Source organism: Serinus canaria, chromosome 19 (genome assembly GCF_022539315.1).
Source record: "Serinus canaria isolate serCan28SL12 chromosome 19, serCan2020, whole genome shotgun sequence".
NCBI lineage: Eukaryota > Metazoa > Chordata > Aves > Passeriformes > Fringillidae > Serinus > Serinus canaria.
In genome coordinates this window covers 1,399,275-1,416,328 of record NC_066332.1, presented here as the reverse complement: position 1 = coordinate 1,416,328, position 17,054 = coordinate 1,399,275, and the positions used below count along the sequence as shown (strand labels likewise).

Sequence of the window (17,054 nt, the reverse complement as noted above, 5' to 3'; positions counted from 1 at the left end):
AAACAGGCAGGCTGTGAGGGGGGAAATCATCCTGGGAATGTGAGGAGCACCAAGCACAGTTCCCTCTGCACAGGGCACATCCAGAGCCTGCCCTGCTCACACACCCATCCCAGCCAGCCTGGCAAGGATTTCCTGGGGAAATGGCAGCTGTGGAGGTGCCTGGGTGTGCTGGGTCTCTGCATCTCCTGTGCTTTGTGCTGTCCTGTGGGAATGGGACTGGCACCAACATCAGGATGGGAGAGGCTCTCCCTGTGCCCCTTGAGTGTGTCCTGGGCCCAGGGCTGGGCAGGAGGTGAGTGGGCAGGAGGGGTGTTGGAATTCAGGGAGAGAGGGAAGAACCAGGGCTGGGGGGGTGCCCTGAGCTCCAGCTCTGCTGTCCCCCCTGCCCAGCCCATCCCCACCTCCAGCCCCCCCAGATGTGCACTGTGCCTTTGCTTGGGGCCAGAACCAGCTCTGAAATGTTTCTGGAGCCTGGGGCTGCTCTCAGGGGTCACTTGTCACCTCCTGTCACTGAAGGCCAAAAGCATCTGCAGGGCACAAAGGGCCCAGTCCCTGCCTGGAGGGACTGCAGGAGCCCTCAGGGAGCTGCCCAGGGAGTGCTGGAGCAGGGAATGTGTGCTGGGAGCTGTGGGAGTGCCCAGCAGAGCCCTCTGGGCTCCTTTAGGGGCTGGCTCAGCCTTGGAGCTGGCAATGAACGGTTCCAGCCTGTTCTGCCCTCCTGGGGGGAGCAGCAGTTCTGGGCTTTGGGTGGGTAAAACCCACTGGGCACTGGGCACACCAAGCTCTCCTGGAATTCCTGTCCCTTCCATCTCATTTCTTGAGAGAAACACTCATTTTTACTGGGACATGTAAATGGTTTTGTCTCCTGGTGCCTGCTGTGCTTGCTGGGCACTCCAATCTGAATTTCAGCCCAGGGATCCTGAGGGGTCCCTGGATTGAACCCCAGGTTTGGTGTTGGCAGCCCCTGCTCTGAGCAGCCTGGCACAGACAGACAGACAGACAGGCAGGCAGACAGACAGACAGACAGGCAGACAGACAGGCAGTTTTCCAAGGAAACCCTCAGCCAGCTTCAGCTGCCATCAGGAGTTGTGTTTTCCACAGGTGTTCCTGTTCCAGCTCCTTCTCCAGTTTTTGTGAGTTAAGAATTCACAGTTCCCACTGGAGGAATGGGGGATGTACTCATTTCAGTACTGCTTGTGGCATATTCTAAATTATCTTCTTTTTTTTTTTTCCTTGGGTAGAAGAAGAGGAGAAGTAAAAGGTACTTGGGAACAGAGAAATTGGTTGGAGGGTGTTTTTACTGAGGAGCCCAGCAGTGACTAGAGCACTATTGCTCTTTTAATAAAAAAACCACCCCCGAGAAACTGAATTTTCCCCCTTAATATTGTTCTTCTGCTGGTTTACAGAACTATATATTTATATTTTATGAATATAAATATTTTATAAAATATAAATATATTTTTATATACACATAAATTATAAAATATAAACATACTTATATTTATAGAAACATATTAATTATAAAATAGAAATATACTTACATTTATAGAAACATATAAATTATAATATAACATAGAAATGTAATTATATTTATAGAAACATATAAATTATAAAATATAAATATATTTATAAATATAATTCTGTTTCTGCATTTATATTTTTAAAGGCATTGATATTTATATTTTTAATAACATGGCTGTAAGTGCAGGACAGCCCAGCACTGGCTGCTCCCCTGCCATGTGCAGCTCCTGTTTGGTGTCCCCTTGTTTGCTGCTGCTGCTGCTGCTGCAGGGGGCACAGGAGATTTCCTGGGGATCCTCTGAGAGTTTTTTATTTTGATTTATATTTTGTTGCTTCGTGGGGATTTCTGAAATGTCCACATCCACATCCATCCAGGGCACTCCTCTCTCCCTGTTGTGCCATGAAATGTCTGTGGTAGCTCCACCTGGGGCTTGGAGGGGCAGAGCCACTCCCAGCACCTGGGCTGCCTGGAGCTGCTGTTATTGCAGATTTTTGGGGCTGTTGCTGACCTGGAAGCAGCAGTGCCCAGGTGGGCAGGGGCCATCCCTGCCTCTGGAAGGGATGCATAAATAATTAAAGCAAGGTACTCACACACACATGGCACATGGCTCTGGGGCTCCTGATCATTTTCTCCAGAAACAGGTTTTATGGTAATCCAGTAAAAATATTAAATTAGAAAATGCCTCACTAAGGGTGATAAAACCTTACTGCAGTGGAAATAGGTAATTATCCCCTCTACAGCCTAAATGACAGTTTAAAAGAAATAAAAATGTTAGTGCTCATTACTTGCTTTTGTGGGCTGCAATAAAGGGAGAGTTAAATTTTAATTCAGGGGAGAGCCCTGTGTGGCTGTGCTGGGTGGGGCTGAGTTATTGACCTGCCCAGGTGACCCCTCAGCCCAGGCTGCCCCCCTCCTGTGCTCCAGGCACCTTTCCCCTGCCCAGCTGGCTCTGGCTGCTCCAGATCTGTGGGTTGGGGAGAGAAATTTGATATTTTTTTAACCAAAATCCAAGTTCATTAAGCATAGCCTTAAGGGGGCTGAAAGTATTAAAATCTGCACTCACCCTGGTGAATTGGAGCACAGACAAGGTTAAACCTGGAGGATTGATGAGTTTTACTCTCTGCATGGTTAAATCCTGCTGGGGGCAGAGGCTGGGGAAGAAAGGTGGTGAGAGAGGGGGGAAGAAAGGGTTGGGGTGTTTGTTTGATATTTATTTTTAGGGGGAAATGTGTGCCCTGTTTGGGGGTTACCTGATTGCTCTCCTTCCCTTGTCACTGTGCCAGGGTGTCTGTCCCTGTGTCATTGTCCAGAAGGATCCACTGGGGTTCTGCTCCATCCCTTTTCCCATTCCTGGGAGGGTGAGGGAACCCCCTGACCCCAAAACTTCCCTGTCACAGCCTGTCAGTGCCAGCAAACATTGCTCTGCCAGCAGAGACAAACTCTTCCCTGAGATCTCCCCAGGCCCTGCCTGCTGGAGAAATTCTGTTTATTTAAAATCTGTGGGACTGGAGCCAGCTCTGCATCCACCCCTGAGCTCCTGCACCCACAGGAGAGCATCACACCCTCAAAACGAGGACAAAAACCCCAGGAATTCTCCTCCTGGCTCTGCCCCAGTGGGAGAGGCTGCAGAGCAGCACTTTGGGGCTTTGGCTGCTCCTGAGGCAGACACAGCAGCTCTGCTCTCTTTGAGTCACTCCCTGGGGCTCCCCAGAATGTTCACGTTGGTTTTGAGCTCCCTCTCATTCCTGGGGATGGGAAAGGGCTGGATGAGGGAGGGAGCAGGGCCCAGAGAGCTGGAGAGGGGACAGGGATTTCCCCAGATTCCCTTGGGGGGGGTTTTGGGGAAGGTTTGAGGCTGTTCCCTGTCTGTCCATGAGGCTGTTCCCTGTCTGTCCATCCTGCCCTGCTGGCCCTGAGAGTTCATTCCTGCACTTCCCCCTGGGGAGGTTTCTCTGCCATCCCTGCTGAACATGGAATTCCTCCTTTGGAGCTGACAGGGAACCAAGCAGAGCCAGCCCCAAACCCAAACACTGCAGTGCTGGGAAGGGAAAATCCCCCTGTGTGCCCAGCACTGCCCTCCATGTGTGCAGCCAAGAGGTTTTAGGAGCTGCAGAAAGAGAAAATCCAGCTCTTCCCCCCTGCCCAGAAATTCCTGCTTTATGAGAACCCCTCCTTTCTCCCAGCTCACGTTCTCTGCTTCTAAAATTAAAGATAAACAACACCAGCCCACTTTTCTTCTTTAATTTTTTTTTAAGGGAAATTTGCTCCTGTTATCAGAATTGCTGCACATGGGATATTAATTGGAATCTTGTTGCTGGGTCATTTTCATTGTTTTTCAAGTACTGTCCAAGAAAATGTATGAAAACCAAATTACATCCCCACGTTGGCTGTGATTGAATCCTCCTCACGGCCCCAACATCCTATTAAAATATTCAATCTTGTTTTCTTACTTGAAGAGCCTGTCTGTAAAGGGCAAACTTAGAGAAACCCTCATTCTCTGGAGATCCAATAGCCAGGCAGATGGAATATTTCCATATTTCTGCCCTGCCTGGGACTGGGCTCACACCAGTCCCCCCCTCTGCCTCTGTTTATTAACAAAGATTCTCAAATGCATTTTTAATTACACCAGGCCTTTGCTGTTGAAGGAGTGGAGGGTTTGTGGCAGCTTTTTGCTTCCATGTTGACCTTGCAAAGTGACTTTTCCCTCTCCCTTTTTTTCCCCAGGACGGAGCTGTACCGGTCACTGTTCGGAAAAGTCTCGAAGGGAGAAGGAGCAGAGCAGAATTAGGGGCTGGGATGGAGCTCCTGTGTTCTCCTCAGCTGCTCCCTCAGGCTGCCCAGCCTCAGAATCTCTGTGATCAGAACAACCCTGAGATGTGTTAGGAAGTCTCTTTTCCCAGCCTGGCAGTGGAAGGAGGAGTCAGAATTCTTCTGTTGTGGTTTTCAAGGTTGTTCATTTTCTGTTACCTGGAACATCCTGAGGTCTGTGCAGCAGGTCAGCCAGAGGCACACTGGCTGCCCTCTGAGGTGGTGGGGTGTTTTATACCAAAAGACTTTATTTACAATAATTTCCCAATACCTATCACCTGTGTTAGACAGTGTGTTCCTACCTTAAACCAACCCAAAAGTGCCAGCATCACCCAGAGATGGAGGCTAGGATAAAGAAGGAAAAAGGACAAAATACACCCAAATTCCTCCATCTTGGGACCCTGAGCCCCCATTCTAAACACCCCCAAATTCTTCTTTTTCACCCTGTGACACCTAACTGTTATTCTCTTTAAACTCTCCTGCCTTGCAGTTCTGTGTGCAGAGCTGGTGATTTGCTCCATGGGTCAGAAGCCAAGGCACAGGAGTCAGGCTGTGTGCCAAGGGCTCTGAGCAGGGGCTGGAGCCATCCAGGACAGCCCAGGAGCAGAGCCAGCTCTCTCCAGCCTCTGCTCTGTCCCTGAAATCCTCCCTGAAGGAGCTTTGTCCCTCCCCTTCCCGGCTGTGACGTTAAAGGGTGACACCAAGCACTTTCCATGTGATAACTTCTCGCTGTTGTTGGGGGAGATAAGAGCCCGCTTTGGAATTCACTTATCAGCGTTCCAGCAGCCACCTCCAGCCCATCCCGGCCTCCACCCCGGGCCGGGGACACGGGGACAGGCGGGGGAGACACGGGGACAGGCGGGGGGGACACGGGGACAGGCGGGGGCGGCACGGGGACAGGTGGGGGGGACACGGGGACAGGTGGGGAGGACACGGGGACAGGCAGGGGGGACAGGGGGACAGGCGGGGGGGACAGGGGGACAGGTGGGGGGACACGGGGACAGGCGGGGGGGACAGGGGGACAGGTGGGCCCGGGGTGCGGCCCCGCTGCAGCGCTGACCTTGCTGCAGAGGCAGGAAAAGGGATTCACACATTGCCTGGAGGGCAGGAAAAGGGCAGGAAAAGGGGCTCACACAGTGCCTGGTGTGCAGGAAAAGGGATTCACACACTGCCTGGAGGGCAGGAAAAGGGGCCCTGGCATGGTGGGACAGCAGGAACAGAGGGCACAGTGCCTCCCCAGTGTCCCCAGGCTGTCCCTGGTGATGGTGTCACAGCTCCCCGAGCCTTCCTGGGCACACAGAAAGAACCAGGCTGATTTCCACCAAGTTTTCCTAGTGCTGCCAATTAACAGCAAGTGAGATCTTCCCCCCCCCCCCAACAGAATATTAATTCTTTATTAATTCATGATCCAGCTGCTAATTAGTACCTCCACAAATGGGCATTACACCTTGGCAGAACACTGGGAGGTGTTTTGGGGACGGGGGTGTGCAGAGGGAGGGACAGAGGGTTGTGTTAATCCTCTCCCCCAACCCCGGCACAGCCAAGAATTTCAACTTTCAGACAAACAACTTCATTTACAAGTGTGTCTCTAATTAGCTGCAGAATTAGTAAAGCAGAGTTTTCCCCCCATAGATCGGCCCAGGCCCCGGGGGAGGCTCTGGGATGGAGAGAATCGCATTTCCAATTATTTTGTTGAATTGCTAATTTAGTTATTGTGCCTGGCGTAATTGTGATGGGTATTGGGTGTGCAATTCAATTTGTTTTAAATATTTGTGGGAAGGCTGATCAGTAATGGAGCTGACCTATTTCATGGCCCAAATTGAGAGAAGAGACTAAAACAAAAAACAGCTACAAAGCCCCAGTTTGTCTCAGTTTTTATTTTGATGTCTCTCATCCCTCTTAAGACTGTTGATGCAACAAAAGGTTTACATTAAAAGATGATGGCACTTTGATCTTGGGCTTTGGAGAGCTTACAGCTTTGGTATGTCTTTTCTTGGCATTTTAATGTGGAGATATTTTAGGCTAAAGAGTTTTAAATGTGATGCTGGAGTTCAGAAGGGTCTGTCCCCTCACCACCCCCCAAATTTTAACTATCATGATTCTGGCTTGAGAAATGCAAAAAAAAAAAAATCAACTGCTGGAGTTGTGGTGGCTCATGTGGGCACATTTCAATCCCACCTTTCACGGGGACACCTCCAAAGGGTGTTTGTGGATCAGCTCCCAGGGATATCCTTTAGCCAGAGTCCTGCTGGGCCTTTCCTACTGAGCAGGGCAGGGAATGAGGCTGGAAAAGGTCTCCAAGATCATCCAGTCCAGATCCTGCCATCCCTGCCCACAAAACAGCCCTGCAAGAGGGTCCCAAAGTTCTGCCACCTCTGCAGCAGTCACTGGGGGCTGGGGTTTGTTCCCTGCTTGTCCCATTGACTGTGATGGTGAAGATGACAATGGAGGAGGGGAATGGCCACCATCAGGCTTGGGGACACCTGGGGACAGAGGGGATGGGGCAGAGCTGTGGGATGAGCTGGGACCTCAGGGCAGGGCACAGCTGACCTGGAGGGTCCCACAGAACCCTCTCAGTCCTGGCCTGGAGCAAAGCTCAGCTCCCCCAGGCCAGGGGTGACAGATTGCACTGGCAGCAGCAGAGCTGTAATTCATTCTTTTTATTAAAAGAAATTGAGGTAAGTGAAATAACTTCAGCACCAGCGAGAACCGTTCGTGCCCAGGGGGTCCCCCCACCCACTGACCCCCCCCCACACACACCTGGGGACATCACAGGGGCTGCTGCCACAGGGCCCTGCAGGCCCAGAGCCCCCAGGGCCACTGCCAGACCCCGATGTCACCCCACAGATTTCTTGGAGCTGCTTTACCCCAGTGGAGCGAGGCCTGAGCCGGTGCTGTGACACTGAAATGGGGCTGCTCTGCTCGAGCAGTGGCAGGGTGGGCACAGGGACACCTCCCACTGCACCTGCAGGTGTCCTGGAAGAGGGACTCTGGTGACACGGGAGGAGCCCCACAAGTGCCGGTCCTGCCTGGCTGACACATTCTCTGTCTGTGTGTCCTGCTGCAGCCCACCCTGGCCTAAGCAAAAGCATCTTTGGGGCTTGTTCAGGGGGCTCTCGTGGAAAAAAAAAAAATCTCTTAAATCAAATTAGGGTTCTTAACTATTAAGAAAAAGCAAGTCCTGCAGGTGGCCGAGCTCTGCTGGCCACGGGCAGGGAGCAGCGACCCCGGGCTGGCACCTCCAGTCACTGGCAGCACAGGCAGAAGGGCTGCATTGCACTTGGGAGGAAACAGGGAGAGGTGAGAGGCACTGGCAGCATCATTGATTCATTCTCTCTGATATCCAACAGCCCTTCTGATGTACCGTTCTGACCTACAGCCCTTCCTGCTGCTGGACTAAAGGAGGGGCTGTAAAGTCTGAAATTCCTCCAGGACCATCACTGGTGAGCCCGGGAGAGCCCAGCCCCAGCCCCCTACAGGAGCTGTGTGTGAGGGGTGGGCTGTGCTTCCCTCCAGCACTGCAGCTTCTCCGAGCTTTTGTTACATAAAAAACACGTAGAAAGAAGTTGGGGGTCTGGCCTAGCCTGGGGGGACCTGGGCAGCTGCCACCCTTTCCTGCACTCACCTGCCACCCAATTCTTCCTGACCCTAGCCATGAGATACCAAACCCAACATTTTTTCACATTCCCAGGTAAGAGTGGCCCCTCCCCAGCCACGCCCAGGCAGCTCTGGGGCAGAGTAGGATGATGGAGAAAAGCTCTCCTCAGACCTTCTGAGTGAGATTTCCTTCTGCAGTTCCAGCCCCGCTGGGGGATCTGGCTCTGTCCTTTCTCCTGCCTCACCTCAGCTGCCTGGACCTGCCTCCTGCTGCCCACGGGGAGGGATGAGCACTCCCCTGAAAACATCAGCAGCTGCACTTTGGTCTCTTGTGCCTCCTCCCAGAAGGGCCTTTCGCAAAATTCACAGCCTGCTCTAAAGGAATTGGGCACAAAGGCAAAGCCACAGGTTCAGCCCCCCAAAATCCTGCCCCCCAAAAACCTTCACAGCCCTGGGGAGCCCGGGAGCCTCCTGGGGGCACGGGGACAGCCCCGGCCACAGCAGCTAAAGGCTGGTTTTCCTCTACCTAGGAGACGAGACAGACGTGGGACACACAAATCAAATCACCACTGACAGAGGGTGACACACAAATAAATCACCAGTGACAGAGCCAGGGGCCGCGGGGAGGGGACAGGGGGACATTGGCACTTGTCAGCACGGAGCTGCCGCTGCCGGCGGGGAGGAGGGGAGGGGAGGGCAGGGCAGGGGGTCCCTGCAGGGGCAGGGTGTCCCTGGAAGGACAGGGGTGTCCCAGGAGGGACAGGGGTGTCCCTGCAGGCCCTGCCACGCCAAGGCCTCGCGGTTGGGAGCGCCCAGCCCCGCTCTGATCAATAAATAAGGTACAGGAGGATCCGGGGACTCCGTTCCGCTGGCGCTCGTGTTTCTACATTTTCCTCGTGTCCCTGGCCAAAGGACACTCTTCCTCTGGCCAGCCTGATTGGAAACAATAAAACTGTCCCTGCAGCAGCGCTGCGGAGCCTCCCCGGGCGGGGCCGAGCAGACAAAGGGCAGTTCCCTCTCCGGGCAGGGGCCAGGAGCAGTCAGGCTCTTACGTGGAAGAAGGAGAGTCCATTGTGGAGAGGATCCGCACGACCTCGGCTCGCTGCGTGGGGGTGATGTGCTGGGTCATGTGCACGATGGAATCCATGGCAACCTCGGGATTGGCCTGGACCAGGCTGCCAAGAGCACAGAGGGGAGAGAGTGAGGCAGCTCCACAGCTCCCAGCAGGGATTCCAGGGGGCTGGAGTGTGGGACTGTGAGTGGGCACAGCCCTGCGTGGGCCGGGAGCAGCTGAGAGCTTCCTCAGGACACTGCTGGGCTGAGGAATCTCAGCAAGGGCAGGAGCTCTGGAGCCAGCCCTGATGCCACCCAGGTCCCCTCCCTGCTCACCTCCTGATCTGCTTGAGCACATAATCCTTGGAGATGTATTTGATGTTCTCCTCCACCACCGAGCGAACGCCCTCCTCCTCCGTCAGCTGCTTCTCCAGCCACTCCACCAGGTCCTTGTTGCTGTCCCACAGGTAGGCCTGCCAAAATGCCACAGCTCAGCCTGGACCCAGCCCTGCCCACTCCCCAGACTCACCCACAGCTCTGCCCTGGCAGCTGTGGGTGACACATCTGGCTGGGCACCCCCACAAACACACCTAACAACCAGCACGTTTCACAGATTATCCATTTCTTTTGCATCCTGCCATAAACCTGATGGAAGGGCACTAAGAAGATGCTTGGTCAGTTTGTCCCAGACAAACCCCAGTCTCCCTGGTTATCAGCTCCCCAAATCCTGGTGGAACACAGCTGACCTGAGATGCAGCTGCTCCAGGGACTGTCCCAGTGCCAAATCATCAGGGGACCTGTGAGTCCCCATCAGCTCCAGGCTGCCCATGCTGGTGGCCCCAGCACTGCTGGGACCCCTGACCAGCCCGAGCAGGTTGGGGTGTCTGGGCCCTCAGGCACAGCCCCCTTCCTGCCTTTCACAAGATCATTTCACCTGATATTTGCTAGATAGTTGGCTGTGTAATAACTCAGGAGAGTGTGAGCCCCTAACAGCCTTCTCTCCTCTCCTCTCATTTTCTTTACAAATCATTTAAGAATCGTTTTGTTAATGGTTTCCGGAAAAGCAAGTCCTGCCATTAGCACTCATTCATATTTATGTCATTTTATTTGGGTAATTAAACACAAAGCTCCTCATTTAAAGGTGCACTATCCTTCTCTGTTATCACTAACCAAGTCAGAGGCAGAATGACAATGAGCTGGGGGTGGTGACACCGTGGTGGCACCTCCTGAGCCAGACCTCTGGGACACAGAACCAGGGAGTCACAGAGTCCCTGGGGCTGGAAAACCCTCTGGGGTCACCGAGCCCAACCATTCCCCACACTGCCAAGGCCACCACTGGCCATGTCCCCGAGTGCCACCACCACACAGCTTTCAAATCCCTCCGGGGTGGGCACTCAGCACTGCCCTGGGCAGCTGTGCCAGAGCTGGGCAGCCCTTCCCAAGGAGCAATTTCCCTTCCCAAGGAGGAATTTCCCTTCCCAAGGAGCAATTTCCCCACTATCCAGCCTGGATGTCCCCTGGCCCAGCCTAAGGGTGTTCCCTCTCCTGCTGTCCCTGTTCCCTGGCTGTCCCCTCCTGTCAGGAGTTGTGCAGAGGGGACACCTGCCACTGTCCCAGCTGCTCCCAGCCCTGTCCAGCCTGGCCTTGGCACTGCCAGGGGTCCAGCCCTGCCCACCCTGCCAGGGAGGGATTTTGGTTGCAGAGCCCATGCCAGGCCCTGACACACTTCAGAAACCCCAGGATTATTTTCTTTCCTTTCACACGATGTCTCTGATTGTCTCAGCCCGGTGATGTCACTTCAAGATTTTGCTTATTTCATTGTTTTTCTCCCGATTATGATTTGAAACTCCGGGTTGTGCTCCCTGCCTGTGCCCCTGGCAGGCAGCAGACAGCCCCTGCATACAAAGGCAAGGGGGGAAAGCCCAGCCCAGGAGCTGCAGCACGGCCCCAGACCTGTGCAAAGCTCCATTTACCCAAGAATCCCAAAGCTTTTCGTTTAGGAGAATATTTAATACTCTTATTAATCATTTTTAATCCGTTTGCTTTTAATTAAGAAACAGCATGATGCTTCCCTATCAACATATGCCAGGGAGCAGATTAATTGTGGCTTAAGATAACTCTCCTTGATTGGTGTAATGTATTAGCTAACGAGCTGCCTGCTTTTGGAGAGCTCAGGCTCTACCTTGGAAAGGCTGCTGCCCTCCAGAGAACATTCCCCCCTTCCCTGGAACCCCTGGGTGTTGGGGACTTCAAAAACAGAACAAAAAAAAAAAAAATTAAAAAATAAAACACTGAAATAAAATAGAATTTTTAAAAAGAAAGTAAAATAAATACAATAAATATAGCAAAATAAAATAAATAAAGTAAACAAATAAAGTCACAAAGTAAAATAAAGTAACACAAAGTAAAATAAAATTAAACAAATAAATAAATAAAATAAATAAAATAAATAAAGTAATATAGTAACAAAGGAGAATTAAATAAATACATAAAATTAAGCAATATAAATAAAATTAGATTAAATAAAACAGAATATAATAAAGTAGAAAAAATATGAATATAAAATAGAATACTATAGAAAAAATAGAATAGAATAAAATAGACTAATATAGAAAAAATAGAAGAATAGAAGAGAATAGAATAAAATAGAAGAGAATAAAATAAAATAGAATCGAATAGAAGAAAATAGAAGAGAATAGAATAAAATAGAATAGAATAAAATAGAAGAGAATAGAATAAAATAAAATAGAATAGAATAAAATAGAAGAGAATAGAATAAATAAAATAGAATAGAATAAAATAGAAGAGAATAAAATAAAATAGAAGAATAAAATACAATAAAATAAAATAAAAATGAAACGAAATAAAAAATAAAAATTAAAAAATAAAATAAAATAAAAATGAAATAAAAAATAAAAAAAATAAAAAATAAAATAAAATAAAATAAAATAAAATAAAATAAAATAAAAAATAAAATAAAATAAAATAAAATAAAATAAAATAAAATAAAATAAAATAAAATAAAATAAAATAAAATAAAATAAAATAAAATAAAATAAAATAATAGAATGCCCCAGGCCTGGCAGGGTGGGTGGCTGTCAGCAGCCCACACTGACCTTGACTGTGCCCTCCACCTCGACGAACCAGCGGCGCAGCATGGCCTGGATCTGCCCGTCTGTCAGCTCGGGGTTGGCCTCGTGGATCTTGCTCTTCACGGCCTCCTCCAGCAGCAGCCGCCGCAGCCGCCAGTAGAAAAAGGTCCTGGAGGTTTTCCAGTCCAGGATGTCCTGCCCGAGGCACAGGGACAGGAGTGAGGGACAGCAGGAGCAGACACACCTCATCCCCACGGGGACACCCGGGCTGGCACTGCCCCTGTCCCCTGGCAGGGGAGGAAGATCCCCCGGGATCCCACCCAGGAGCTGCACAGGGTGAGGGGGGCTCTGCCCCTGCCCTGTCCCCAGGGAGCTGTGGGACACCAGGAGCTGCACAGGGTGATGGGGGTCTGTCCCTGCCCTGTCCCCAGGGGAGCTGTGGGACACCAGGAGCTGCACAGGGTGATGGGGGCTCTGTCCCTGCCCTGTCCCCAGGGAGCTGTGGGACACCAGGAGCTGCACAGGGTGATGGGGGCTCTGCCCCTGCCCTGTCCCCAGGGAGCTGTGGGACACCAGGAGCTGCACAGGGTGATGGGGGTCTGTCCCTGCCCTGTCCCCAGGGGAGCTGTGGGACACCAGGAGCTGCACAGGGTGATGGGGGCTCTGCCCCAGCCCTGTCCCCAGGGAGCTGTGGGACACCAGGAGCTGCACAGGGTGATGGGGGCTCTGCCCCAGCCCTGTCCCCAGGGAGCTGTGGGACACCAGGAGCTGCACAGGGTGATGGGGGCTCTGCCCCTGCCCTGTCCCCAGGGGAGCTGTGGGACACCAGGAGCTGCACAGGGTGATGGGGCTCTGTCCCTGCCCTGTCCCCAGGGGAGCTGTGGGACACCAGGAGCTGCACAGGGTGATGGGGGCTCTGCCCCAGCCCTGTCCCCAGGGGAGCTGTGGGACACCAGGAGCTGCACAGGGTGATGGGGGCTCTGCCCCTGCCCTGTCCCCAGAGGAGCTGTGGGACACCAGGAGCTGCACAGGGTGATGGGGGCTCTGCCCCAGCCCTGTCCCCAGGGGAGCTGTGGGACACTCACGGTTATGGCCCCTTTCTCCTGCATCCTGCCCGGGGTGTCGTGCAGGTCAGCGAACTGCATGGCCACCTGCTGGTACATGGGTGCCAGGAACTCCTCCCTCTCCTTCAGCTTGGCCTCCAGCTCCTTCCTGTCAGCCGGGCTCAGCTCGGGGGTGCCTGCAACCACACACACATCAGAGCCTGGGGGTGCTCAGGGTACCCAAAACCACACACACATCAGAGCCTGGGGGTGCTCAGGGTACCCAAAACCACACACCATCAGAGCCTGGGGGTGCTCAGGGTACCCAAAACCACACACACATCAGAGCCTGGGGGTGCTCAGGGTACCCAAAACCACACACACATCAGAGCCTGGGGGTGCTCAGGGTACCCAAAACCACACACACATCAGAGCCTGGGGGTGCTCAGGGTACCCAAAACCACACACAGCTCAGACTCCAGGGATTCCTGAAATCACACACAGCTCAGACCCTGGGGAAGCTCAGGGGAGCAGCTCCAGAGCTTGGGAAAACCAAAGGACAAGCCCCAGAGCACCAGCTCCCAGCAGTGCCCAGCAAATCTCTGCTCCAGCCCAGATTTTGTGCCACAGAGACTCAGGCAAGGGCTCTGAGGGTGTTTTCACCATGGAAACTCTGCTCCATTTAAATGCCAACGATCTAAGCCATCAATTAAGTGACATTTACAGGACCAACTTCTAAAAGAGAATAATGTCCCAATGCAGTGTTCATTTAGCAGGAAACACAGACCATGGCACCTTCAGCACTGCAAGTCCTCCTTTAGCCCACTCCAGGAGCTCTGCAATCACAGCAGGAAGCCAGAGCAGCCCCAAGCCAACAAACCCAGCTTAAACCACTGGGCAGAAGCTTTACAGAAACCCCAGGAGGGACCAACTTCACCCAGTGCAGAATCCAAGGCTGGAATTCACTGCCCTGGGCCCAAACAGGCTCACAGAGGGTGATCAGACCAGATCATGCAAGCAGATTCCAGCACAGGCTCCTGAGCACGAAGATCAGATATTAACCTGTGCTCAGGAAGCCTCTAAACCACAGCTGGGAGCTGAGACAGCATCCTGGGGGCTCCTGCTGCTCCTCCCACACCTCATTCCCACAGGCACGATAATCCAAGGCTGCTGGGCCAAAGGGAGGAGCTCCCCAGTGGCCTGAGCACCCCAGTGCCTGCTCACACACCCCATGTGTCTATCTTTCCATGGCACAGCCCCTCCAGACAAAGATCCTTCCCAGGGAAGGAATGTTTTTCCTGAGCCTACCAATATAAATGTTACCTAACCCTTCAGATGCTGTAAGAAGGTTTTAATTAAGAGAAGCTCCCCTTATAACCTTCAGAATAAAAGATGATCTCTATTTCTCCCTGCTGCACTCCCAGCTCCCTGGTTCCAGGGGAACACGAGCAGCCAGGGCAGCCCTGGTGGTGAATTCACCGAGTCCACCCAGGCAGGCCCAGTAATGATTTAGGTGAGATTAACAAATATGTCAATGTCTATTTTCTGCTTAATTTAAAAGCAGCGTCTATAAAGATTTTTGACTTCTGAACCCTGTTCTCCTGGAAGAAAGAAGGTAACAATGAGGAGGGGGGATAAAGAGTGATTATCCCATCATCGATCGTTTGTCAGGAGCATTTCTTATTCACTGCACCATTGTAAAAAGCTAAGCTCTCGATCAATCCCGTAAGCCCCCTGTACAATTAAATATCTTGGAATGGTTTTCTTTCTTTCCTACTCAGATCTCGAGGCCTCGGGGTTTTTCAGAAAGCCTGGGCTTTATTTATTTATTTCTCAAGTTAAAAAAAAATAAAATAAAAGGAAAAAAAGAAGCCTCCTTCCACAAATCTTATCCTGGCAAGGAGAGGGGAGTTAAAATATGGGATTCCTTTGCTCTAGAGGTACTTGACAGTTAATGAAACTGTTAAAGTTTAAATCATAGGAGCATTATAGACCTCTAGGTATGGATTGGCTGCTAATCAATAGGGAAACAAAAGGAGCAGCACTCCCAGACCCCATTCCATGAGGAGGAGAGAGCTGGCACGCAGCTGGGGCAGCACCAGGACCAGGAGTGACCTTCCTACCCTGGCAGGAGCACAGGGCAGGCTCCTGCAGGGCCAGAAAATGCCACCTTTCCCTTGGACTGCAGCTTCCTCTGCAGCCTCCCTGTCCCCATGGCTCTGGAGAGTGCCAGGAGGGGAAGGGGCTGGGAACCATCTCAGCTCTGCTGCCAACACCCCCAGAGCAGGGAGCACCCCCTGGTTCCACAAGCTTCCACCCACCTGGTTCCACCCCCAGCACCTCCTGGTTCCACAAGCTTCCCTCTCTTCTTTTTTCAAAACTGCCTCAGCCAAGTAGGAAAGATGCCCTGGGAAAGCAGCAGCTTTGGGTCTCACCTCACCTCCACACCTGAACCTCCCCTCCTCTGCTTCTGCCTTGAGCAAAACAGTTGCCAGACATGAATTTATTCTCTCCTGGCAGGGTGGGCAGGCCCTGGCATAGGTGCCCAGAGCAGCTGGGGCTGCTCCTGGATCCCTGGCAGTGCCCAAGGCCAGGCTGGACAGGGCTTGGAGCACCCTGGGACAGTGGGAGGTGTCCCTGATGGTTCCCTTCTAATCCCAGCCATCCTGGGACTCCAGGAAATTCAGCAAAGGCAGCAAAAATGCCAAAGGTGTCCAGGCTGCCCAGGCAACTCCCCCAGGCCAGCTGGAGGGAGCTGCTCCAGAGGGGAGAGGGAAGGTCACAGGGAGCCACTCACGTCCCTGGAGAGACAGGCATTTTTGGATTGTCTCTTGTTTCTTTAAATGAGACAGGCTGTAATTGCTTCACTAAATATTCAGCAGGATTTATGTCAGAAAGGTGCAGCATGAACAGCCAGTGAAGGTCACACCAGCTCGTGGCACAGGCTGCAAATATCCTTGTGCAGAACCCCTGTGATTCCCACCCTGGCCCTTCCCTCTCTTTGCTCCTGAGCTCTCATTTCCCAGCAGCTGAAGTGTGGCAGGGACATAATCCCCAAAAATTCCAACCCCCAGCCCCTCTGGGAGGATATCCCAGTGCCAAGAGGCACAGAGGAGCTGAGAGAAAGCAGGACTTGCTCTGGGAGCCCTGTGGTTGTGAATTAACACCAATTTAAATGCAGCAGCACCCGCACAGGGAAGCAGCTGCTGAAAGCAGCATCACCCACAAAACAAAGCTACAGCCTGTGTTCATCCAACAGCCCACGAGAGGGGGAATCACAGGAGCAGTGCTCCTCCCAGGTTTTCCTGAAAAACTGCTCAGTTCTGGTCCTGCATCCCAAAATGTTTATTTCCAGAGAGGAACTGCTGTGCTGAAGTGGAGCTGAGTGGTGAATACTTGAGTGTTCACTCGTTATTTGGGAATTGAAAGGCAATTTTGGATGCTCCTCAGCCAAGTAAGGTGTGAACCAAGCCCCAGCAGCACAGACTGACTGCCCTAGGAAATTAAATGAGTGAAATAAATAGAACCAGAGGTGCATTCAGCACACAGGAACACCTCACAGGACCAGCAAGGAGGACATTCCCCCATCACAACGTGCGTCAGTGATGACTGGGTGCTGCCTTTTTCCCACAAGAAACATGGAAATGCAATTGCTGTAACTGGAGCCATGCTGCCATTCCTCTCACCCACATTCCTCCCATTTCCCTGCCCCTCTGACACGAGGCACTGAGTCTGTACGACCAGGCTTATTTTCAACACATGTTTTAGTCTAATCGTAAGAAATAAATAAAATTGAGTCTCGGTATTTTAAACTGTGGCCCAAGGCTTGCAGGCTGCCCCGTTCCCACACTTCTGGGTGATCCCTGCTGTCCCTGCACACCTGTGGCAATGTCCCTCCCCACGTGGGATTGTGCTCTGGGGCAGGGGAAGGGTCACCCC

The 17,054-nt window shown here is 52.1% G+C and overlaps 2 protein-coding genes across 2 annotated transcripts in view; one reads left to right on the top strand and one right to left on the bottom strand.

Moving 5' to 3' along the window:
- Nucleotides 1-4,819, top strand: part of AATF (apoptosis antagonizing transcription factor) — a 36,140-nt gene extending 31,321 nt beyond the window's left edge. Inside the window, exon 12 of the mRNA XM_050981899.1 lies at nucleotides 4,247-4,819. Coding sequence (XP_050837856.1) covers nucleotides 4,247-4,310 — 64 coding nt within the window. The 3' untranslated portion in view covers nucleotides 4,311-4,819. The remainder of the gene's footprint in view (nucleotides 1-4,246) is intronic.
- A 2,156-nt stretch (nucleotides 4,820-6,975) lies between these two features.
- The window catches only part of ACACA (acetyl-CoA carboxylase alpha), a 100,762-nt gene continuing 90,683 nt past the window's right edge, over nucleotides 6,976-17,054 (bottom strand). Inside the window, 4 exon segments of the mRNA XM_030231272.2 lie at nucleotides 6,976-9,102; nucleotides 9,317-9,453; nucleotides 12,097-12,267; nucleotides 13,158-13,312. Of these exon segments, the coding sequence (XP_030087132.2) occupies nucleotides 8,976-9,102; nucleotides 9,317-9,453; nucleotides 12,097-12,267; nucleotides 13,158-13,312 (590 nt within the window). The 3' untranslated portion in view covers nucleotides 6,976-8,975.